At 41.1% G+C, this 26,755-nt stretch overlaps 1 protein-coding gene across 2 annotated transcripts in view; it reads right to left on the bottom strand.

The window, feature by feature from the left end:
• Positions 1–1,581: 1,581 nt before the first annotated feature.
• Positions 1,582–26,755, bottom strand: part of kdm4b (lysine (K)-specific demethylase 4B) — a 499,010-nt gene continuing 473,836 nt past the window's right edge. For both annotated transcript variants that reach the window (XM_072593817.1, XM_072593816.1), the window contains 4 exons: positions 23,052–23,219; positions 17,272–17,391; positions 11,131–11,223; positions 1,582–5,863 (listed from right to left, as the gene is read on the bottom strand). In XM_072593817.1, coding sequence (XP_072449918.1) covers positions 5,672–5,863; positions 11,131–11,223; positions 17,272–17,391; positions 23,052–23,219 — 573 coding nt within the window. In that variant the 3' untranslated portion in view covers positions 1,582–5,671. The remainder of the gene's footprint in view (positions 5,864–11,130; positions 11,224–17,271; positions 17,392–23,051; positions 23,220–26,755) is intronic.

Raw genomic sequence — 26,755 nt, 5'->3', positions numbered from 1 at the left:
TGAACAGCTTGGGGAAATGAATAAACTCTCGTATTAGAGATGCCAATGTGTTGGTCTGGGGTGTACAAAGTTAAAAATCACACATCAGGTTATAGTCCGACAGGTTTATTTGGAAGCACTAGCTTTCAAGTGCTGCTCCTTCATCAGGTGCTTGTGGAATATAAGATCGTAAGACACAGAATTTATAGCAAAGTTTACAGTGTGATGTAACTGAAATTATATATTGAAAAAGACCTGGATTGTTTGTTAAACCTCTCATCTTTTAGAATGACCATGCTTGTTTCAGTTCTTTCGTAAATCGCAGAACTTTTAAAAAAAAATTTACATTCTCAAGTGAACTTTAACAATTGGTGTCATTTAGGCCCAGATAATGCATTTAAGGTGTGAGGTGTCCTGTGTGCGACTCTCTGTATCACAATGTTCTGACTGATTCTAATCCAAAAAACAGACTTACAGAATCTTCCATGGATTCATGCAGCTTTTGAGCAAAATAAAATGTAATTCTGCATTACAAATTCACCCCACAAACTTGTGTGTGTGGGGGGGGCAGTTATAAGCGTCTGTGAGAGAGTGTGCATGTGTGTGTGTGTGTGTGGGGGGGGGGGCAGTTATAAGCGTCTGTGAGAGTGTGTGCATGTGTGTGTGTGTAAAGGGGTATAAGTCTGTGAGGGGGGGGTGTGTACGTGAGTGTAGGAGCATGTGTGAGCATATGAGAGAGCGCTTGCCTATGAGAGGGTCTGCATGAGTGTATGGGGGTGTGTGTGTGTGTGTCTGTAGGAGTGTACGTATATGTAGAAATGTCTGTGTCTGTGTGAGGGTGTGCAGTGTAGTAGGGTCACCTGTAGTGTGACAATGAACTCAAGATCCTGGTTGAGGCCATCCCCATGCGTACCGAACTTGGCCACCAGCCTCTGCTTGGCCACTTTGTACTGTTGCTTGTCCCGAAGTCCGCTTTGGAGGATGGTCACCCGAAGATCCGAGGTCGAATGTCCTGGACTGCTGAGTGTTCTCCAACTGGGAGGGAACACTCCTGTCTGTTGACTGTTGTGTGGTGGCCATTCATCTGTTGCCATAGCCTCTGCTCGGTCTCGCCAACGTACCCTGCCTCAGGGCAATCTTGTCTGCAGCGTACGAGATAGACAATATTAGCTGAGTCACATGGGTACCTGCTGGGTACGCTGTGCTTTTCAGTAGAAAGATGATTGAGAGGTGACCTCAGAGGATAGACATGAGATGTTCTCACTTAGGTGGGACACCGGGAAATCAGAACTACAGGCCATAATTATCAGTTACTAATAAATCCAATGCAGAATTCAGAAGAAACTCTAGAGATTGGCTCGACCATGGAGTTAACTTAATTCCACAAGCAGCTTCTGTGGCTGAACAGTACTTTTGTCTTTAAGGGGAAGCTTAATAAATGAAGGTTTGGGGTGGGGGGTGGCTGCAAAGGATTAGAAAGAGATGTTGAGAGGGTTAGATGAACAGGGAGAGAATAACACGAATGCCTACTGAATATTAGCTGCATAAATCATCTGAAAAATTCATAATTTAAAAGCAATGTTAGAGACTGTGCTGGGACACTTTGATCTGCAATGCCATTTTCACTTTTATTTCATCAACCCAGGGCAAACCAATAGGAAAGCATAAGCACAAGAACATTGAAAACTAACAAATCTAATTCCATTAAATCATACAGTTACAAATTTATTAAAAAATGTACAGTATTTTCAAACAGTGAACGAAGCAAATCAGTTCCTCCCCTTCCTTTGCTGCAACCCAGTCATAATAAATCAGCAGGTAATGCCAGCAAATCTTTAAAATCAAATACATTTTAACTGTACAATACCCAAAAACATTACACTTTAATGATTAAATCCAATGATGTAATATAAATATCAAGGAAAAAAAGGATTTGGGGCGGGGGGGATAAACCAAAATTGTCGTCAGAGTCACAGACGTTTCAATACTAACCGACACTATCACGGACAGGAGATATTCCACTGTCCCTGGCTCCAGTGACAAAGCTTCAAACTGCCTGCACAAAAGCAAAATATTGCAGATATTCCAAGTCTGAAATAAACCAGAAAAGGATGGAGATACTCAACAGCTTGGGAATCTGTGGAAGGAGGAACAGAGCTAATATTTCAAGTTTATGATCAGCACTGTTCTGTCAAAGCATCAGCATTGACTCAAAATGTTAACTGTCCATCTCCCTCATATACTAGCTGACTTGTTGAGTTTTTCCAGTATTTTCTTTTTCAAACTTTTCATTATCTTGTAACAATTGAGGTTCAGTACTGGCAAGATACACCTGATCTATCATTGGCCACTGATAAGATAATGTAACTGGGATTTATTTCCATTCATGAGGCCATTCACCCCGAAATGTACTCAAGCAGAGCATTGGGGAATCTATTACCAATCATCGTGGGTCTATTGCTCTGAGCTTCAGCTAGGCAGGTTAATGTTCTGAAGATCCCAGAATAAAGGCTCTGTTCACCCAAATCATCTCAAACAATACCATAAAAACAGCACATTACCATGTCCCTGAATAAGCACCTTAAGATGTCAGGTCTCCGAACTCTATTGACGGTTTCCTGAAATTGATGACAGTCCAATTCTTCAGACTGGACAGTACTGGAATGGCCACAAAGCAGGGCAAGACTTATTTAAAGATTATAAAGTCTGACAGATCCTTGGCTTAGGTTGCCTGAGAAATCCAATTGGGGATTAGCAAACCAGCTGAACGTATTGGGGCAACTACAATGAATATTTGCAAAAATAGTTATCCCGGACTGTTGCCCAATCTCAATTTCGGTGAGAGCGAGGGGAGCTTCCTCTACAATTCACAGCAAAGGTCTTATATACAGGGAAACACCAAAAATCAGATACACACCACACATGCAACCATTAAACTCTGTCACAATAGGTGATACCTCCATTAGATATCCCTTTGCCCTTTGTTTTTCTTGGCATTCTATGGCTTTCTTAAAATATTCTATTTCCACTTCTTCACGATAGTTGAAAAGCAGCTAGTCCCCCAAACCTGCAAAGTCTTATGCCTTTTATAAACAAAGTGACAGCATTTCAAGCATTGATCTTTACAAAGCCTGCAATACTGAACATTTATCTTATCAATGTATTAAAACAAACAGAACCGCACTGAAAGAATATGGACTGGTGATTTATTCCAATATTTGAATGGGACCCAACGTCTCTAAGGTGAGGTGGTCAAGGTACCCAGTATCTTGATATCCAGTATTTCAATAGTTGCATCTCAGTTTGCAAAATCAACAAATAATTAAGGTTTACAGCAGTTTTATGATTTTGAATCTTCTTTGCTGGAGTCAAATGAGGCACAACTTTGAACATTCTTCCCTCAAGGTGAAACTTAGTCAGGTCTTTCTTTTTTAAAAAATGTAAAAGTCATGGCCTGTGACGCTGAAAAAATGTTGTCATGTTCTGTTGTGATCATTTCAACAGAACTGTTTGCAGTTTAGTCACTTACAATTACAAGACTTAGCCTCCACTATACACCTATCTTTAAAAACTACATATTTACTACTGCAATCAACACATAGCTACCACACTTCTAAACTGGACATCTTATTTCTAATAGTTAATGCTGAAAGTGGACATTTGAAGAGTGAGTGTTTTTATGTATTCTGATATTTTACAGAGCAGAAATAATTTAAAGTATTTAATACAGTGGTGTAATGCATTTTGTTTTTGTACATGATTTATTGATGGTGATGGCAATGATCTCCTACAGTTTAATTTCTAGTTTTACTCAAACCAATACTTCTCAATAGATTTTAAACTGTCATGGAACTAACTCCTTTCAACCCACCCACCTGCACCCTTGTTCCCTACCCACTCTCACAAATACTCTGAGGGGTCCAATCCCTCTAAACAAAAATTAAAGACTTAATTCTGTGACCTGATGAATTGATTCCACACAGCATTCTAATCAGATCTAATCTTTAACATCGACACATGCTGATTACGGTCATACAAACACTTGTTGCTACATGACAAAGAAAAGAAAAATTACATTTTGTTCCTCTCATGGTTTTGGACTTTTTTTCTAATTCAGATACAAAGGTCCGGACTCTCTACCGACACTCTCCTCTATTTGATGGCACAGCAAAGGTTGGAGTAAACTCACAAATGAATGAAACAGAAATAGCTCAACTTCAGCCAGCTTCCAATTTCTTATGGCAGCCACACAGTTGAGCACTTCAGCCATGAGGAGGTATCAATAATAGCTCTATAATTCCATCATGCTTTGTGCTTATTGAGATGAAACAATTCAAATTGAGCAAGAAAGAAAACTATACAAAGATAACTTTAGAATATATACAAATAAGCACATTAATTTATAATAAACTAGTGTCTTTTTGAGGTTATCAATTAAATCAATGGTTTACAGAAAGTGGCTTGAAGGTTTTGAACTGTGAAAAATTTGCTTTATTTTGGTTAATGATAAGCAAAACAAATGTTTAGTTTTGAGACTCTCATAACTCAAACTATATTAAGGGATAAATCCAAGTAATGACACAGAGGCTGCCCTTGTACTGATCAGACGTTGTGGCAATACAATGCAAATGAGTTCAAGTTATTAGTTATTTTATTGCAACTGAATTGTGGACTGGGTCTTAAATAACACAAATGTCCAAGTGTTAAAAACAAAACTAAGACAACGTAAGAAAGTATGGACCTCCTCCCCACTCCCAAACCCAGAAGCCAACAGGAGAGGTATCATGACAGCTAGTTTTGGGACCAACAGATTCCATAGAATTTTAGGTGTAACCAATTGCTTTTTGAGTTCATCAGCTCCCTGCACAACTACTACCTTTAATCTCATTTTATATCAGGATTCACCACACAAATTAAAAGCAAAAAAAAAATTAAAGTTTAAAACAATTTTGGGCAAAAATAAAGCTGTCCTTCTGTGCTTGGCCACCTGAAAGCCATACACACTATAAAATCCACAGAGCGACAAGTTAACACAGCAGCTGTATATCAACAATACTGGAACAGCCAGAATTGCATCCCAGTTTTGAGCTGGGATTCAATACATCACATCTGAGGTTTTAAGAAAGGGGATTTATATTTTGCCTTCAGAGAAAAATTTAAACCAGTTTAGGAGTGTGGTCCTTACAATTGTGTAATAAACTTCTTCAAAATCCACCAAAGCCTCCCAACAATAACAAAAAGTACTATCCCTGAAGATAATTGGAAGAATTGCCTTGCTGCAGACAAGTCAAAGTAGTAACAATGGGTTTCCTTCATATTGATATGACCACACCCCATATCAATTGAAAATATTGCTTTGGTTCAAATATGCCAGGAAAATGCACACAAAAGCTAGAAAAGTGTTGAACTTTGTTCTCTCCTTTTCTTAAACCCAAGATTTTCAAAAAAAAAGACCTCATACAAGACTCTTTTTTCCTATATACAAGAGACATGGTTGAAACTTCAAGGCAGATTCAGTAGTTCCATTCTGAATATGTTTAGCACCTTCGCAGAAGATGGCTCACAGGTATTTACTGCAGAGTCTTTCAATAGCAATTTTAAAATTGAATCAGTTTACTAAGCACAAAAGCATTTTTTTTCCATTGAAAAACCCAAACAAACAAAAAAAGCCCAAGTGTACAGTTGTATCTTCCTAATTAATATATCCCTGCTGGTAAGGTGAATGAAAGAGGTTTTCCATAAATGTAAGGTATTCAGGATTCTGAGTGTAATCTTTCTGGCTGTAGTCTTCTAACAACCTGGAGTTAGATGGCTGAATCTTCTTCGCATCCTTAGCTTCCTCTCCTGAGATGTAATCTTCATGCTGGGAGCCCATCAGTGGTGACTGTAAAACAAATATGATTGTAGATCATGTTGACAAGGTAAATCAAAGATTGGATAGCAAAATGAAGACAACACAATGAATTAGCAGGTTTGAAGCTGCATCCCTCCCCGTGACTCCCTAACTTTGAAATTCAGGTTGGTTTAACAAATAATAATTTACACATACCCATAACTGAGATGCTGAAGATCAGTTTTAAAAGACATCTAAAACATGGTGATGGGAAAAAAGAAAGTAACTCTTTTGAGCTGAATGTTGTCAATGCAGAGTTTTCAAATACTATGACTGCAGCCATGCAGAAAACATGATAGAGGCAGGAGGCAGAACCACTCATGCTGATATAAAAACACCGTAAATCATTGAAATCTCATTGACTACCTGAAAGATTTGAGAGAAATACTGGCTCACTTTAAAGGTGCCTACCAAAATCACCTGACCTCTGAGCAGCCAAGCTCTCAGGATTTTCAAAGGTATTTTGAAACAGCATGGCTGAGACTCTCACTCTAAAAAGACTATCCATGAGGTAATTACCAGGACTTAAAAATTCATCATCTGAAACTTACAGCTCACAGTAAGACCTTCGAACATCTCTGCAAAAGGGGGTTCTCGACAAGTACTGCTGGAACAAAGGCTCAAAACCAAAACTCTTTGCATAAAGAGAGGGTGTGAAACCCAAAACACATCGAAGATAGGAAAACTCTGACTTTGTGCCATTAAAACATGCAGTAAAATTAGATTAATCTCATTTTGGCCAACAGTCAGGTTTGACACAAACACAAACCTTGAGAGTTCTGAAGAAGTCATACCAGACTCGAAATGCTAACTTCCCTTTTACTGCGGCACAGATTCTACCGGACTGACTGAATTGCTCCAGCATTTCATTTTCCTTCTGAGCATGTGGTTTTGATGAAGGATGTATGAAAACATATGGAATGACATCCAAATAAAGGGTTCTTGCAATCTTTGGAAGTAGTGCCCAATTCTACAAAAACTGATCAGTCCCAAGCGAAAACTAAGTACAAACCAACAGCATTTCAAAAATACAACGCCATCTTAACTGACTGAATCCAAGAAACCAACAAAATAACATCGGTCTTTGGTTAAAAAAAAACCTTAGACCTCAAAGACAATTAATGGATTCACAGCCGTAATTGAATCCTCATTTACAATGGACACCATTCCCCTTTAACTTTGTGCATGTGTACATATAGCTAAGGGCTAAATGACTGCTTTCTTTTTGATTTTCCTCACGTTTAACAGGTAATAAATTTGCCTTATGTTTGACTCAAGAAAATCTGGTTGATTGGCTTTTCATTAACTATATTTTTAAGTTGGGAGAGATATATCCTTGAGCCAATAAAAGAAGAATTAAACATTTGTTGTGACCAGTCATGGAAGCTGAACAAAGAGAGGCCAGTGCATTCCTTCTTGCTGGTTATACCCTCACTGAGAATGTATTCTATTTGCAGGAATTGAACGTGGCCATTGGAGAGTTGGGTACATCAGGCAAACAAGGGGACAGATGGAGTGCTATCATGATAGCAGTACATGGGTGCAGGCACTGCATCAGAGCAATGGGAGGCCTCAGCAAATGCATTCAAGTCTGGTATTGTTGAATTGATGTAGCATTCTTCTTCCTTTCACAGTCTGGAAGAACGACCACACTTCTTCCACTTGGGGACCTTACATCCCTCAGGACTCAACACAGTTCAATAACTTCAGGGCTTGAACCTTCTAAAACCTGTTACCCACCCCCACACCACAGGTCCAGTCATAACTTGGTTTGCTTTCAATGCAGCCAACCCATTTTCATACACTCAGAGTGCCCAGCATCACCAACTAACTTCTCCTCTTGCCTGGCTTTGTTTGCTTACCTTTATTTCCGCGCTGTCCGGGCTCCATGTCCACCTACCTACTCACACCTTCTCCCCGCCACCCCACCTCAGTCATCAATATAAATGCAAATTTTTCATAGCTGCTTTCAGTTCTGACGAAGGGTCACTGGAGTCAAAAGTTAACTGTTTTCTCTCCACAGATGCTGGTAGACCTGCTGAGTTTCTCCAACAATTTCTGTTTTTGCTTGTTTCAGTCAGTTCCCTCAGGTTGATGCTTCACAGCCATTTGCGTTTGCATGGAATCCAATCAGGGGATTTGTAGAAAGAGCATAATCTGGCCTGCTAACCAGATTTTCTCTCTTGCTCAATTTGCATTGGCTTGTTTGGTGTTCAACTGCCTCAGAAATGCAGCTGAGCAAAGCAAAGGATTGAATCTATGCCCTTCTGCTCTGGAAAACTATGACAAGGGGTGGAGCTGTGCTGCCAGAATTCCTTCTTGGCATTTAATACCCATTTGTTTGCTCACAAGGGCCAGTAAGATTTTTTCCTTTAGGATAGAGCAAGTTCAGCCCACTATGACATGAGTACTGTAATTTACCAAACGTTAAAACAACCAGGCTTACTTTGCCCAGCTCCCAATATTAACAGGTTGAGATTAGGGATCACTAACCTTAATCTACATTACAACAGAGATGAAACTCAAAAGCACTTGATTCGACAGTAAAGCTGTCTGGGTTGCCCCAAAATTGTGAAAGGTGCTAGATGAATGTATATCTCTCTTTAGTTTTTTATTTTATAACTTTACAGTTTAATACAGAGATATTTTATCTTTATCTGGAATGCTGATTAATATGGATTTATTTGAACCAACCCATTTATTTTTCTAGTGAATGCATAAACGATTAATAAGGAACGTAGACAGTAAAGATTCTGACTTAGATCTTGCCACAATTGTGAATTACTCTCTTACCCCCATTTACGACAAAACTGAAATATTTACAATTCCACTTCCTTCCAGCAGACAAGGATTTGGATCTGTGCCAAAATTCTTGATATCTGAGAACACATTTCCTCTTGTATGCATCTTTCCAGAAACTCGTAGGCTCAACCTCAAACTGACAAAGTGTCTCTTTAAAGTCATAGAAACCTATCTGCATCTCACTCTTTAAACCCCGCTACACTGACCATGGTTTGTTTGGAAACTCAGCAAGCATTCTGATAAATTGAATTCTCTGCTGTAAAGTTTAGCATCTATGCCTGATGCTCTGCTCATAAAAGAAGTTTAATAATTGAACAGCCCCATCCATCTTATCTGTTGTACAGTGGCAGATTTATATTTTCCCAATCCAATAATGTGAGCTAAAAAATTATCAAGTTGTCTGCTACTGTTATTTCCTTTCAGAAAATCTAACCTTAAGGCCAGTTAGACACCATGCTTGTAAACTAAAGATTTATTCCAACATGCAGCTGCTTGAATGAAATGTACTGTGATCAGTAAAAATATATTGTTCTGAAGGTCAAATTTCATTTCAGAATGATTTCACTGGTTCAGTTTGCTCACTTTCACTCAGTATCTGTCTAATTAGTAGATTCTACATATCTCAGTACGACATAAATGGTAAATATATTGGGTTTAACTCAAATCAAAATGGATTGAGACTTATCAAAAAGAGTGATAACAGATGGTAAACCAGTGAAGCACATGGAGCTGTACTGAATGAGATATGGCAGAATAGAACAATTTTAAACTAAAAAGACTAAGATTAGATAGTTCAGATGGGATAAAATGATTAAATTCTAATAAGAGCCAGACGGAGTTCTAGCTCTTCCTGCAGGGCGAGTGAGTCCTGGGACTTGGACCATTTTTCACTGAATCGGATTCCAGATATTTATTATTACATGAGCCTACTCACATTTAAGAGTATGTGCGTTTCTTTACCTTCTACACGCCTGATGGTGGCTCCTTCTAAATCCAGCACAATAAGAGAAGTGGGAACATTTTCCCTCAACATTATTCGCAGTAATACACTATTTTACTCCAAACTTTATTCCACAATTTCACTGGATGTAGGGAGAAAGAAAAGTCTTCCCCAATTTGGGGAAGGGTGGGGAAAAGAAAATTTTGTTTCAGTGAGACACTGGTACAGAGTCAGATCAATGAGGAAGTCCTGAACTCCAACTATTATAGGTGAAGATGTTTTTGATGAAAATATGTAGCACAGCATGAACTGTAAGAATGTAGTTTGTATGTCGCATCGATCCTCAGAAGCAATACCATGTGTAATGAGTTTAAAAAACTGAAAAGGACAGCAGAGGCTAACTGCCTGGGATATCTTACAAACACGTGTATCAGCTTTGTCATTTCCCTAAAAACAGATGTCATCCACATTAGATTGTGAATGTTCAAATAAAATAAATGGTTACGTTCTGCCACATGCCCCACTTACAAGCAGAAAGACACTGCTTGTACTGTAACTCAACTCTAGTGCTATTGGGGAAGTACTGGAAATAGTTAGCTTTTTGGTTGATTCATGATTTGATGGTTACAACTAATTACTATTTTAATTCTTCATCTTTCTTTCCCTGCAAATGTGGACTCTCAGCGGGTTCATAGGTACTGGATACCTTCTTAAACATGGTTAAACTGGCTGTTCTTACTGGCTCAGATGGACCGTACCAGCACCCTATGAGAATGCATCAGAGTTACAGCACTTTCCAACACGGGGCACTGAACAGAAGATGTTTAATTGTAGTATTCCTCTCCCTAGTCACAGCACTGAACCTATTTGGAATGCCATTTCTGCAGAACCAGATAATCCAACTTAGCAAACAGTAATCAAACCTGCAACCTCTGGTGTCCAAGGTTGCAATCCACATCAGTATTGTGCAGTAGGCCATAGAGGGAACTATACTGTGATTATATAAAGGGCTATATTTCCAGTCAGACCCTATTTGGCAAGTGTCAGCACTTTCCTCTCTGAATTAGAAGGTTGAAATTCTACTCTGTGAACTTGTGCCCATAATCTAAGTTGACAATTTTAAAGTGAAGAGATGAATATAAGGAGGGTGTCTGGTACAACTGAAGTTAAACATAAAATATCAGATGGTAGTTTTGAAGAGGAGAAAGGGATTTATTCTTGATGTTATGGACAATATTTGTCTTTAACCAATTTCAATTAAAGCTGGTACTAGTCTCAAGTGGGCCACAATATCAATATATTATTTTTCCATATATCAACAGTAGAATCTCATCAGCAATACAGAGGTAAGAATAAGAGACCATTGCAGTTTGAGCTGGATGTTTAAAGTACTATATCACTTAAAACTGTTAGCCTAAACATTGACGACACAACATGTATCAGAGGTGTATAAGCAAGTGGATGGCAATTATCAAGCTGATTGTAATATGATAGGTCATGTATGCTTTGAACTCACCAGCCGTGCTTTCACACGCTTGGGTAGCTCCTCATCCAGTGTGTAAAGGTCTTCTCTTTTCAAGGTCAGCTGAGAGCCTCCCTCAAACTCCACCTGAATCACAAGCAAGTTCATCAAGGGAATGACCAATTAAAGCAACAAAATCATTACATCATTTCAAAGTGCCCCATGCTTTACCCCTTCCTACTTCTGCAGCTCTCTCTAGCCCTTCAACTCAGATTTTTTCATTCTTCCAAGCATAGCCTTTTAAGCATCACTATGTTACACTGGCCCAGTGTTGGCAGCTGTATCTGGGCTCTAACCTCTTCAATTCCCTACATAATCTCATCTCTTGCTCCTTCTACCTCTTCCATCAATCTTTTGGTTACTTGTCTAATATGTCGTTATATGGTAGTGTCATTTTCTGTTTTAAAAACTGTTCCTGTGGGATGATATACCACATTAAAGGCACTACATGAATGCAAACTGCTATTGTTGACAGATTCCATTTCCAGACACTAGGTGGTAGTAGATCACTACAACCTGAAGTGTTAGTAAATAATGCTAAAGAAAAATAGTGACAGAAGGGAACTTCTGGTAGGATAATTTCCAAAACAGCTACAAGAGAAAAAGAATCCTCACGATTATGTCATTGCCTTGACTAACAAGGTATCCAGGCTATTCTCCTGACCTTGTTACTGACGTGTGATATTAGTTGGGTAGCTCTCTTACTAAGTCTGTGCTTCCATCTACTTTCAAAGAAGCTTTCCACCAACCAATGCACTGCCTTGGCAGCACAGGCACAAACAGAAATTGCTGGAGAAATCCAACAGGTCTGGTAGCATCTGTGAAGAGAAAAGAGAGTTAATGTTTTGAGTCCAATGAATCTTCAAGCAGATCTGAAAAAAAGGAGTCACTGGATTTGATACACTGTGTTTCTCTCTTCACATGCTCCCAGATCTTCTGAATTTCTCCAGCAATTTCTGTTTTCGTTTATTTCAAATCCCTGGCATCCACAGTCCTTTGTTCTACTGTCTCATCAGTACATTCAGCTCTAAATATTATTACACATTAATGTTAAAATTCTGCATCTTTTTGCACTTATACCTACTCAATATTGAAGTAATTACAATTGTAACCTTACCCAGTTTAATCAATTCTCTCCATGGATTATAACGTTCAAAAACTCATCACCTCTCCTTGTCACAGAACTGTTATGGTGCAGATGATGACCATTTGACCCATCATGCCTGCACTATTTCCATTACCGAGGTCAGTTCCCTGCCTTCTCCCCCCCAAATCCCTCCCACCCTGAGAAGAGAATCCTAGCTCTCATAGGAAAAGACTGAGACTGCTCCTGCCGGGATCCAGAGACATACATTAGCTGAGTAGGTACCACTCCATCACCCTGCTGATGTCATTAATTATACACCACTGGCTGCTTTCTGCCTCCCTTCTGTATTCTGCAGGTCTAAATGAGGTGTCCACTATCTTGGTGGCCAAATGACCCATCCACGAGAAAGGGCCTCCAGCACCTCTGAAGGGTATTGGCAAGTGCCCCCCCTCCCCCACCCCATAACCAGCTCGCATACTGACATATTTGTGGGAGCACAAATTGGTGAATACATCACCGCCATGTCTCTGCAGCTGGTTGAAACGTTCGAGATCACTGGCATTATTAGAGACCAGGTCAGCCTCAGGGTAGGAGGAAACTTCAGTGTCACCCAATAGGGAGGGAGGTGGAAAGCAATGGCACTCAGAATCCAGAGGCTGCAGGATTGTGGCCATGTCATGAGGGGGAGGTACTGCAAACATGCAAACGACTGGCAACCTCCATAGACAGAGAGGCAGCTGCCATGGAGAGCCAGGTCCAGCAGTGCAAGGGCCTGTTGGATGTACACACAATCCATCACCCTAGCCTCTAAGCAATGTGGCAAGGCTAGGGCAGGTCACCTTGGCCTCTAAAGGAGGCAGAGCGGTACCAGTAGGCAATCAGCCAGAACAGGAACTGAACACAGCCATTCGGTAGTCCCTGTCAGGACACTCCAAAGGTGGCATGGCCTTTTACCTGCAACTCACCCCCATCCTTACTCCCATGGGAGATCGAGCAGAGGAAAGTGCACTTGCCTCTGAAAAGAATACATTCAGCATGTCTCGGTGCTCCAGACACCAATGTCTTTCAGCCACAGCTTTGGAACCTGGGATTGCCCTTCCAAATGGGAGGTAAAGACAGACGAAAACCTCAAGGGCACATTGGTGGCAGGGGGAAATTCCATGACAAAGAGCGTCTAACATTTGTTGAAACATATTCAGAGTGCCACTAGATCAATTTGCTTCTGTCTCAGTGTAGCCCCCTACCTTAACTCCAGAAGTCAGACTTCAGCTCACATGTGTCATGTCCCCATGGAGCAATCCCCTGCACCACACGCAGGCAATATGACCATTGCAGTTAGAAGGGTCTCTGGTGACGAGACACTATTTATCCAGGTAGTGGCACAGCGCCACCAGCTGCAGTGGACAAAGGTGTGGACCAAGGTGAGAAATGTGGCATTTCTCCATGTCAGGACCAACTTGTTGCATTTTCAAACAGAGTTCTGGGCATCGAGGCAAGATTCCTATTAGGGAGTGGTGAGAATACTGGGGGATTATTGCTTTTAAACCTTATATTTGATAACAAACCTCACCTCATTAACAGGTAGCTTCCTGTTCTTTGCAAGGGAATGAGATATTGACAATGAAATGTTCAGCAGCATTTCAGACTGGGAGATGTGTAGCTCACAGTTAGACAATGGATAAGCTTTGGCAGGAATTGGGCACCTATTAGTATGTGCCCTGTGCAGTGACTGGGTGCATGTGTCGTGTTTTGTCTCTTGACAGGACACATGTCACTGGATCTTGAACTCCTCCCATTTATTCTGGAAGTGCCTGTGGCCATTTTTTTTCCCATTGGGCTGTTCCAGTTTCCAGGTTCCACTTTTACCTGTTGGTGAGGCTCCAATCATCCAAATCCCCTTCCTGTTGACCTTCCCATGAGCCCTATAGGCTTTACACCACCTCAGGTCCCAACCCAACCTGTCTTCAGTCCCCAACTCCTATCAATAGGTTTGCTCATCTCTCCTGCAGCAGGGGTTGCCCCTTACTATGACACCCCTCCCCACCTTTACTTCTTGACTTTATTGGATCGAAACGACAGATCGACTGTGGCCCACCCCTCTTGAGCAATCTATTGGAACAGCCCAGGCTCAAACCTTTACATCTCTCTGACAGTGTCAGCGCTAATCTCAGACTAAGGAGCTACTGTGAGTAAAGGACTGACTCTCAGCCATTTCTTGGACTGCAGAGGCATGGACCCTGGACCGAGAGCAAACAAATCAAATGCCAAGTATAAAATAATGTTCTACACAAACTTAACGAAAATAAGCACATGGATTTGGAAGAATGCTTTGATTAACATAGGGAATTAGGTGGACTGTGTAGTCAGGCATAACCTTCCCTCAACAATTTCATACTTTATTTGATTAATCTGGGCATTTGTAAATGAGGCTTTATCCTGTCCTTCAAAGTTCTTTGTAATAATTTTACCACCATTTCAGTTAGGCTGATTGGTCTCTAATTACTCAGCAGAGTCTCATAGCAGGCTGAACATTGTGGACCATGGGGAGAAATATGGCATATCTCCATGTCAAGATCAACTTGTTGCATTTTCAACCTGACCATCAAGGCAAGATTCATATTAGGGAGTGGCTAGATTACTGGGGGATTATTGCTTTTCAACCTTAAAATTAAACAATGAACATCACCTCATTAATAGGCAGTTTTCTGTTCTTTGCAAGGGAATGCGACATTGACAGTTTCCAAAGTGAATGTCAAAGCAGGTCCCTGGTGACTTGAGCTTGCTGCCTGCTCCTCTGGACACCCAACAGCAAAATCCCAGGGCATCAACCTCACCCATCCATGGACCCCTGCCAGCTCCTCAATACTGGCACTCTCTAATCCACTTGCAGGGTGCATTAGCCCTTTTTGAGCTGCATTTTGAGATGCACTGGCAACCAGCATTGACGTAGCCAACCCTTTGGACTGATATCAAGGCTGCTCTTAGCTTAGTTACTGTTCCAGGACCCCCTGACTGAGCGGTACCTCCTTGGCCTCAATGAGGATCACATCCTTTAGATGTTGAGAAATACCCATGTTTGCAGCACTTACAGTGTGCTTGCTATATAAACTGCTGGCACGTGGCAGATGTGAGAATGACATTACAATGTGCCTTATGGAAAGATGTCCATCACTTTGACGGAGGACTGCTGACCATTGAGACAACTTGCCCTGGTTCTCTGACTGAGCTAAGGGGCAGGGTGAGGCATGGATGCTGTGAGCATGTAGTTGGACGCTAAGAGGATGAGAGGTAAGCAAGAATGTGAGCAGCCTAAAAGGAGTCTGGTTAGTATGGAAACTGGTGCTTGTTCCTGTGCTCAATTTCCTTGCAGCAACGTATCAATGCTAGTTGACACTGCACTTCAAAATGCAGCTCAAAAAGGGCTGATGTGTCTTGCAACTGGATCAGAGTGTGCCAGTGTTGAGGGGCTCGCAGGGGTCCATGGATGTGTGAGGTTGGTGCCCTGGGACGTTGCTGCTCGGTGCCCAAGATGGTGACCCAGAGAAGCAAACAGCAAGTTCAAGCCACCAGGTATCTGCATTGACATTCACAGCAGGAATTGCCAATATCTTGTTCCCTCGCAAAGAACAGGAAGCTGCCTATTAATGACTCGAGGTTTGTTGATAACATTAAGGTTTAAAAGCAATAATCCCCCAGTAATCTCGCCACTCCCGAATATGAATCTTGCCTCGATGCCCATTAGTCTGGTTTAAAATGCAACAAGTTAATCCTGACGTGGAGAAACGCCATATTTCTCACCATGGTCCACAAAGTTCAGGCTCCTACGAGACTCTGCTGATTAACCAGAGACCAATCAGCCAAACTGCAAAGGTAGTAAAATTATTGTCAGGAACTTTGAGGGACAGGATAAAGCCTCATTTAGAAATGCACAGATTAATCAAATAAAGCATGAAACTGCTGAAGGAAGGTTGCACCTGACTACACTGTTCACCTCCTAATTCCCTATGTCAACCAAAGTGTGCCTCCAAATCCATGGGCTTATTTTCGCTTATTTTATACTTGGCATTTCATATAATAACGTTCAAATGCATTTCCAAGATCAGCTTATATTTGTGTAAATGCTCAATCACCCTGTCCCCAGTTAAAGATTCTGGTAACCTGCCCACGACTGATGTTAAACTAACAGATCTTTAATTGCCTAGTTTATGTCCCTCACCCTTAAATAATGGAGTAACATTGCCAGCTCTCCAATTCAAGGGGACAATTTCTGAATTGAAGATGATTGCGACTAACGCATCAACAACTTCTTTAGCTACTTCTGTTAACACATTGGTGTGGGAACAGTCAATGGCATCCTTATTCACATTAGTTTCTCCATCAACTGATTTTAAACATATTAAATATTTTGTTGCTTCCCTTGGTCTACCTTTCCTCTACCTCTGATAGTTTATGCATAATTCTTGATTGTCAAGTCAATGAATTCAATAGGTCTTTCACGTTCTGATTTCCAATTACAGTATCATTCCCATTTGTCTTTAAAGGGCCCATATTATTCCTTCTCAATTTATTTGTCAAACACAGCTCTAGCGTTGTATTCGACAGCTCTCATTAGGTTTTAGTTATATTCCTTTTTGTGGCTCTTACTATCTCATTTGTGCTCCTTCACTGTTGTTCTTATCCTGCTGCAAGATGTTGTTTTGGTATAAACCCTTTGTTAGTTCTATACTAGGGATGTTACTTCATTGTTGACCAATGTACCCTTCAGAGTAAATCCAATTCTATGGTCAGCCAAATAAATTTTTTAAAATGCTTCCTGGTGCTCATCCACAATTTTATCAGTTAGTAGTTCTACTCATCTTTGTGGACAATTTCTGCCTTATCTGTCCACTAAAACCTTGTTTCATGACTCGAAATGTCATATTTTTCCATTGTTTTGTGACAATCATTATTTGAACAAAGAAAAGGCAGTATTCCACATATGGAAAGCAACTGGTTACTAACTGGTCAACACTGCCATTGCAGCAAGGAAAATATAACCTAAATCTTACCTGATAGTTGTACCTGACCTGGGAACCAACAAACTTCGCACTGTACACCAGACTGTCAGTCCATCGCACCTGGATGACCTCACCCTCAGCGGGTGAACCATGTTGTACACAGTCCCTGCTCTGTACACAGAGAAAGCAAACAATTACAGATAATACAATCACAGAACAGCATGGTGCACAGTATTAGATTAATGCTGAGAGATTCAGTTTAGAAGAAATGACATTGCCAGCTCAAACCATCTTTGAGTCAAGTACAAACCTTGCTACAAACAGTAATATACAGCTGGTTACAATCACTAAGACTGAGTGCAATTTGCAACGTGCGAACTTTGAGTCAGCTAGTTAAAATGTAAGACAGTCCAATGACCCATGTTGCCAGAGTGCAAATTGCTTCTCACGTATACTTCCAGCAATCAGTCTGTAGGGTGCAAACATTCTCTGCAATTGCTGGAGAAACTACACATTTAGAGAGAAAGTTGATGCCCAAGAGTCCTAAAACAAACTTGGCAGAAAACTAATTTAGACAATAGACAGCACGGTGGCTTAGTGGTTAGCACTGTTGCCTCACAGCATCAGGGACCTGGGTTTGATTCCAGCCTCGGGTGACTGCCTGTGAAATGTCTGGACAATTGCCCCGTATGAGTGTGTCAGTTTCACCCGAGTGTTCCAGTTTCCTCCCACAGCCCAAAGATGTTCAGGTTAGCTGGACTGGCCATGCTAAATTGCCGGTAGTGTCCAGGGATCTGCAGGCTAGGTGGATTTGCCATGGGAAATGCAGGGTTACAAGGCTAGGGTAGGGGGGTGGGTCTGGGTGGGATGCTCATTGGAGGGTCAGTGCTGACTCAATGGGCCGAATGACCCGAGTTCGCACTGAAACGTTTCTACGATTCTATGAATGTGATGAAATCCACTGTTTCAGAAGTGCATTTTCACTGACTGAAACATCAATTATAAAACTGAAAGGGAAATTGAGCCTCCCTGGTTTTAGTAAAACTAAAATGGAAACAATGGCTTCAGGAATCTGGAGAAACTGACACTGACTGAAAGCAGTTTTAAAAGAAACAGCTGTTTCAGCTTGGATCCCAGAAGTACAGTACCAAGAGGATGAAGACAATGGAGGCTGGTTCCAGGAGCTGGGAGAAGGAAACACCTATTTGCTGTAACTTTGAGGAGATTCCAGTGCGCTGACATTAATTTCCAAATCTTCTCTGCCACAGGGAGAGGTGCCAGACAACTGGAACACAGCTTACGTGGGTACCATTATTAAGAACGGTGGTAGGGTTAAACCAGGAACTATAGACCAGTGAGTCGAACATTAGTGGTAGGGAAATTTTTTAATACAAAAAAAATCAAGGAGCTAACAGTCTCACACTTGGACAGGCAAGGCTTAATTAAGGATAATCAGTGTTACTTTTTGGGAAATAAGGTTCAAGTCGATTGACAATTGATGACTAGCATAGACTTGATGGGTTGAAGGGTCCCTTTCGTGCTGTAATCTTCTGATTCTATTATATATGAAAACAACATTGGTGGATCTATGTCACCAGTAGCATTGTGGGTAGAGGGCAGGAGATTCTGCAGGTTTGTGGCATTGTGGTGAAGATTTTCTTATGGAAAATCCACTGTTTCAGTGGGGTGCCACTGTCAGCTGGGGACCAGCCTAAACCCTCAAAACAAAAATGGAGCAAGAACTCTACCAGAGAAAGTTTAGAGCTTTCAAAAACGTTTGGGCTCAAACTTGTACTATGCACACTGAGCGGATGGCTGAGTAAATTCAGAAGTTTGATTTTTCTTAATTTGCTCTTTAATCTTTATTCAAATTGGCTTTGATGTTTATGTTGCCATTGTCTACAGGAATAGAGCCAGAAGACTGGAGAAGAGCAAATGTCTCCTTGTTCAAGAAGGGAAGTAGGGACAACCCTGATAATTATAGGCCAGTGAGCCTTACTTTGGTTGTGGGTAAAGTGTTGGAAAAGTTATAAGACATGACTTATAATAATCGAGAAAGGAATAAGTTGATTAAAGATAATCAACATGGTTTCATGAAGGGTAGGTTGCGCCTCACAAACCTAAAAGTTCTTTGAGAAGGTGACCAAACAGGTGAATGAGGGTAAAGTGGTTGATGTGGTGTATATGGATTTTGATAAGGCATTTTATAAGGTTCCCCATAGAAGGCTACTGCACAAAATACAGAGGCATGGGATTGAGAGTAATTTAGTGGTTTGGATCAGAAATTGGCTAGCTGAAAGACAGAGGGTGGTGATTGATGGGAAATGTTCATCCTGGAGTACAGTTACTGGCGGTGTACCCCAAGGATCTGTTTTGGGTTCACTGCTGTTTGTCACTTTTTATAAATGACCTGGATGAGGGCGCGGGAGGATGATTTAGTAAATTTGCGAATGACATTAAGGTTGGTGGAGGTGTGGACAGTGCTGAAGGATGTTGCAAGTTACAGTGGGACATTGATAAACTGCAGAGCTGAGCCGAGAGGTGGCAAATGGAATTTAATATGGAAAAGTGAGAGGTGATTCACTTTGGAAGGAGAAACAGGAATAAAGAATACAGAGCTAATAGTAAGACTCTTGGTAGTGTAGATGAGTCGAGAGATCTTGGTGTTCATGTACATAGATCCCTTAAAGTTGCCACCCAGGTTGATAGGGCTATTAAGAAAGCACAAGGTGCACTAGCTTTTATTGGTAGAGAGATTGAGTTTTGGAGCCACAAGGTCATGTTGCAGCTGCACTTGGGAGTACTGCGTAGAGTTCTGGTCACTGCATTATAGCAAGAATGTGGAAGCTTGGAGAGGGCTCAGAGGAGATTTACTAGGATGCTGCCTAGTATGACGGGAAGGTCTTATAAGTAAAGGCAGAGAAACTTGAGGCTGTTTTCATTAGAGAGGAGGAGATTGAGAAATGACTTAATTTAGACATACAAGATAATCAGAGGGTTAGATAGGGTAAATAGTGACAGCCTTTTTCCTCGAATAGTGATGGCTAGCACAAGGAGACATACTTTAAATTGAGGGGTAATAGACATAGGACAAATGTCAGAGGTGGCTACTTAACTCAGTAGTAGGGGTGTGGAACATCCTGCCTGCAACAGTAGTAGACTCACCAATGTTAAGGGCATTTAAATAGTCATTGGATAAACGCATGGATGAAAATGAGATAGTATAGGATAGATTGGCTTCAGATTGGTTCGACAGGTTGGTGCAACATCGAGGGCTGAAGGGCCTCGACTGAGCTGTAATGTTCTATGTTCTAATGTACAGAGTTTAAATTGATAATTTTCCTATTAAATCATGTTAATTTATGATGACTTTGATTGGTTGATAGAATAATGTGAAATCTTATCCACTATCGTTCTAAGTGGGGACCTTTAATCAATTTAGTATTCTGGCTTGTTGGTCTCTATGGAAATCATACAAAAATGAAGTGAGGGGTGCAGTTACATTGGAACACTAGAAAAAGTGTTTTTGTTCTCCTGACAGAAGAGGACACAGATTTAAGGTAATTAGCAAAGAAAAACTAGAGACGAGACTGGAGAACAGTATTGTTGCAGTTGACATGGTAGGATAGAGTCAGAGATGTACAGCATGGAAACAAACCCTTCGGTCCAACCCGTCCATGCTGACCAGATATCCCAACCCAATCTAGTCCCACCTGCCAGCGCCCAGCCCATATCCCTCCAAACCCTTCCTATTCATATACCCATCCAAATGCCGCTTAAATGTTGCAATTGTACCATCCTCCACCACATCCTCTGGCAGCTCATTCCATACATGTACCACCTTCTGCATGAAAAAGTTGCCCCTTAGGTCTCTTTTACATCTTTCCCCTCTCACCCTAAACCTATGCCCTCTTGTTCTGGACTCCACCACCCCAGGGAAAAGACTTTGTCTATTTATCCTACCCTTGCCCCTCATAATTTTGTAAACCTCTATAAGGTCACCCCTCAGCCTCCAATGCTCCAGGGAAAACAGCCCCAGCCTGTTCAGCCTCTCCCTGTAGCTCAGATCCTCCAACCCTGGCAACATCCTTGTAAATCTTTTCTGAACCCTTTCAAGTTTTACAACATCTTTCCGATAGGAAGGAGACCAGAGTTGCACGCAATATTCCAACACTGGCCTAACCAATGTCCTGTACAGCCGCAACACGACCTCCCAACTCCTGTTCTCAATACTCTGACCAATAAAGGAAAGCATACCAAACGCCTTCTTCACTATCCTATCTACATGCGACTCCACTTTCAAGGAATTATGAACCTGCACTCCAAGGTCTCTTTGTTCAGCAACACTCCCTAGGATCTTATCATTAAGTGTATAAGGCCTGCTCAGATTTGCTTTCCCAAAATGCAGCACCTCACATTTATCTGAATTAAACTCCATCTGCCACTTCTCAGCCCATTGACCCATCTGGTCCAGATCCTGTTGTACTCTTCTCTGTCCACTACACCTCCAACTTTGGTGTCATCTGCAAACTTACTAACTGTACCTCATATGCTCGCATCCAAATCATTTATGTAAATGACAAAATGTAGACAAAAATGACAAAAAGGATCTGCAACGTATTGCCCAAAAGCAAATTGGATAAATACTTGAAGAAACAAAATTTTTGGGCAATGGGGAAAGAGCAGAGAAGTGGGATTAAATGAACAGTTTTTTCAAAGAGCTAGTACAGTCAAGGCTGCCTTACATTGTATGCTTTTCGACATGGTCATGGTACTTTACTATGATTGCATGGACATGCAACTAACTACTCTCAGAGAGCATGCAATCCTGCATTCTAACTCCAAATGTTGGGAGCTGCTCGTCAACAACTTCACGGGTAGCTTATTTGACTGAAGAAACGGATTCCTGTCTGGTCTCCATAATGATCAGACTTAGAAATTATTTTACTGACCATTTTAAGCTTGGAAAATGCCCAGAAAATGATTTCAGTTTTATCCTATAACAATAGGGTCTAAGCAAGCATTTTGTTGACTATATATGACAGGTGTGGCGAATTTGAAGAAATGAATTGATAGTACCACAAGGAGCATCTGACAAAACATAGGAGTATCTTGACTTATATTCTTTTCAATTGTATTTTGATACAGGCTGTTCTGCTATAACACGTGTTTCATTAATGCAAATTTGTTGTAATTCGACTGACGAATTGGGGACACTGTTTCAAAAGCACGAACTTGGAAAGTGTGTATTGGCTGTAACATGATAACATCACCAAAAACTTTAAGCACTGTTTCTGAAACGTGATTTTTCTATAATGTGGAATTTCACAAGAACACAAGCATCGAATTATAGACAAACTATCTGTACTGACCTGCATCAATATGCTTGATCACTATCGTGGGGCAATTTGTTGGGTAGGGAATCACTGGAGCAAACATGAATCATGTTACCCTCTTCAGCCCTATCATAATGCACCTGATGGCACCATTGACAACAGAAACAAATGCGTTCCCTGTCATTATAATGCCTAGGATTACGTTGATTTCCAATATATTACCTGAAACTAACCATTTATTACTCATTAAGAAATTTGACAATGATCTATACTTTCATATAACTATCCCTTTTTTTTTACTTCAATGTACCATATTACTAAGTACTTTTATTAGTATCAATTGAGATCTAGGAGATCTATGACCTCTCCTACAAAAATACTCTCTTAGCCAAAGGATTCTTATAAAGCTGTGGTTGAGATTTTTACATTAACCAGAAAAAACACGCTGAACAATTAAAACAAATCAGTACAAAAGATATAAGACTGACAACTTACAACAACATTTTCTGGGTACACATTGTCACTGTAAGATCCATCTTCAAAATTGATTTCATAAAAGGTCTGTGCAGAAGTCCCAATCACTTTGCATTTGTAGTAAAGTCCATTGCGATTTTTTGCGATGACCATCTGACCTACTGAGATGAGCCAATGATCTTGGTTTTGCTAAAGGTTGTGGTGAGGAGTTAAAAGAGAAACAATTCAGTAAATATGAAAAGTTATAAAATATTTAATCTTCTTAAAAAATGTAATTGATAGTAAACATAATACATGAATTACAGGTGAAAGACACCAAATCTAATAGAAGTTTTCCAGCTCACTTTATAATGAGCTGCTCTCTTTTAAGTTGGTCGATTCCAATGGGGTGTTCTTAATTTTTCTTTGTATGATCATCCTGGACAGTGTGTATTCAGAAGCCCTATCCTCATCTATTGGTCTTTAATCCAGAAGTGTTCAAGCTTTTCGTCCAAATGGAGTTTAAAGATACAAACCAAAAAGGGTTTTGGGTCACATCTGAAGTCTAAATCTATAAGGCCACTTACATTTTCTTAATTACAGTCATGTGATGAGATTATTTCCTTTCCAAAACTTCAGCCTTGGAAACGGTCTCGTAGTTAAGACGCAGCATTCTGGTCGGCTTGGACCGAAGGGTCTGTTTCCATGCTGTACATCTCTATGACTCTATCGTCGTCTCAGGTTTTGGCACACTACAAACCCAAGTGAGATGTGGTGCTGACACGCGATGCCTCCTCTATGGTATCAAGTATCGTTGGCTCACCGGTGGCCAAGCGGGGAGGAATGCCTCATAGTGCATGCTTCCCGGACTTTGGCTGACGCCAAACAAAATACTCTCACATAGAGAAGAACAGGTTGGCGGTCATCTTTGGTGTAAGGAAGTTCCACCAATACCTTTACAGATGTAAATTTGTAATAGTATTGGACTGCAAACCCTTGCTGGGCTACTCAAAGAGGAAGGCCTCAGGTTGAATTCAGCAGTGGGCTCTTATGCCGAGTGCTTACACTTACAAGTTGGAATAAAGTCCTGGAAGCCAAGTATCACCAATGGTGCTGCCACTAGTACAGTCTATTCTGGTTTTAAACTTTCTGCACACCTTTCTGGTCACCACTAATAATATCAGGAGGTGCACCAGATCATCGCAGAGGACAATATATTATGGGAAACAAATGTGATCTTCCCAAGCAAAAGCCACCACCAGATACTGGTTGAACTCCACCAGAGTCATCCAGAGGTTTTGAAAATGAAGATATTTGTGAGAAGTTATGTCTGGTGACCATGATTGGATGCTGACATATCCATGTTGCGTGGACAGTGCCCAGACTGCCAACAAGGACAAAAATTACAGCCAGCAGGTCCTCCCACATTCGTGGAAATATCCTGGATTTGGTTGCATGTTGAATATGCCAAACCTTTCATTGGCTGTATGTTTTTAATCATTATGGATGCCCTTTCATAATGTTTAGATGTGCATAAAGTTAATTTGTCAAATACGGACGATGACTGCAAAGTTGCAAGTACACGGAAACAAGTATTTCCGAGAGTTGAATGTCATTCAGCAGTAAGGACAGCTCCATATCATCCATATTCCAATTGTCTGGCAGCAAAAGCAGTCCAACGTTTGAAGACAGGCTTAAAGAAACAGCCGACAGCTTCAGGTGATAAACTGTTCCAGCTCCTGTTTGATTTTAGGATTGCTCCTCATGCAACTACAGGGGTAGTTCCAGCAGAGTTGCTGATGAGCAGAACACTCTACACCAGGTTAAACCGAATGGGTGTGTCTGTGTGAGAGAACGAGTGAGGAGAGACGCAGAACCGGCACGAGGAACACCAATGCCAGACACAAGACTCCTCGAAACAAGAGGGGTCGTTTACTTCAGCGGATGATGTTTGGTGCAGGAATCACAGGAGTGGCCCTTAATAGGTAAGAGGCATGGGCGATGTGAGGTCAGGTCTGTAAAATACCAAGTTTGGGTAGGAAAGGCAGTTCTGAACAGGCATGGGAACCACATGCAAGCTGCAACTTCGCAAATAGGGCAGGAGCAAAAGAAACCCAGTTTCATAGTTCCTTGAAAGTTGAGTCGCAGGTGGACAGGGTAGTGAAGGCAGCATTTGGTATGCTTGCCTTTATTGGCCGTGCATTGAATATAAGAGTTGGGAGGTCATGTTGTGGCTGTATACAACATTGGTTAGGCCTCTTTTGGAATACTGCTTGCAATTCTGGTCTCCCTCCTATAGGAAGAATGTTGCGAAACTTGAAAGGGTTCAGAAAAGATTTACAAGAATGTTATCAGGGTTGGAGGGTTTGAGCAATAGGGAGAGGCTGAATAGACTGGGGCTATTCTCCCTGGAGCATTGGAAGCTGAGGGGTGACATTACATAGGTTCATAAAATCATGAGGGGCATGGATAGGGTGATTAGGCAAAGTCTTTTCCCCAGGGTAGGGGAGTCCAAAACTAGAGGGCATAGGTTTAGCATCAGAGGGGAATGATTTAAAAGGGACTTAAGGGACAACATTTTTATGCAGAAGGTGGTGTGCACATGGAACGAGCTGACAGAGGAAGTGGTGGAAGCTGGTACAATAACATTTAAAAAGCACCTGGTTGAATAGGAAAAGTTTAGAGGGATATGGGCTAAATGCTGGCAAATAGGGCTAGATTTATATCGGATATCTGGCCAGCATGGATGAATTGGACCAAAGGGTTCTTTTCTGTGCTGTATATCACTACAACTCTGACTTTTGACCTAGTTCAAACAGAACAAACTAACGAGAGTTAAGTGCAAACAGAGCTGATTAACTGCTGCTTGAGAGCCATTTGCCAGCCTTAAAGCAACCACAAGTGGGTCACAGACTGTACAGTGACAACTTGGCAGTATTCCATTACTATTTCTATGATAATATTTCCAAACAGTCCACATGAAGATGTGTTTGTGGTCCACGTGTTGCACTCCTTCATATTCAGAGACTGTTTACATTCACACGTGCATTCAAATAAACTGCGATTCACATAATTAGGAAGCAATTCTCTTTGGTCACATGATTAATAGGATGATTCAAGGGTTGTTTATTCAGAGATTCACAGGTTATTGAAGGAGAAGTATATGATATCACCAGACTGTCACTGGGACACCTTCTGGGATAGATGGGATCTGTACAAACTGGACAGGTTACATCTGAACTGGAATGGATCCAATATTCTTTCTGGAAGGTTTGGTCTTGCTCTGGAGAGGTTTAAAACTGATTTGGCAAGAGGATGGGGCACAGAGTAGATGTAAAGTTGGGGGGCAAGGTCTAATCATATATGTAGAAGGAACGCGAGGACAGTTCAGAAGGCAGAGATGATGTGGTCAAGATAATGCACATGGAAGGTCCAGGAAACTAAATTGTTTCTATTTTAATGCAAGGAGCTTGACTGGAAAGGCAGGTGAGCTTAGAGCATTGTTGTAATCATTCAGACATAGTTGAGGAAGGACAGGATTGGCACCTCAAAATTGCAGGGTATAAAAGTTTCAGGCATGATGGGGGGGGGAAAGAACAAGAAAGGGAGGTGCAAAAAAATTGAGGGAGGACATCCATAAGGGTCTTCAAATGAGGCCATGTGGATATGGCTTAGAAGATTTTTTTAAAAAGGGGCAATTACCTTACTGTGTTTATACTACAGGCCTTCCAACAGTCAGAGGGGGA

The sequence above is a fragment of the Chiloscyllium punctatum genome, chromosome 24 (genome assembly GCF_047496795.1).
Source record: "Chiloscyllium punctatum isolate Juve2018m chromosome 24, sChiPun1.3, whole genome shotgun sequence".
In the NCBI taxonomy this organism is placed as follows: Eukaryota; Metazoa; Chordata; class Chondrichthyes; order Orectolobiformes; family Hemiscylliidae; genus Chiloscyllium; species Chiloscyllium punctatum.
Note: the sequence above shows the minus strand (reverse complement) of the source record. Positions and strands in the feature narration are given on the sequence as shown.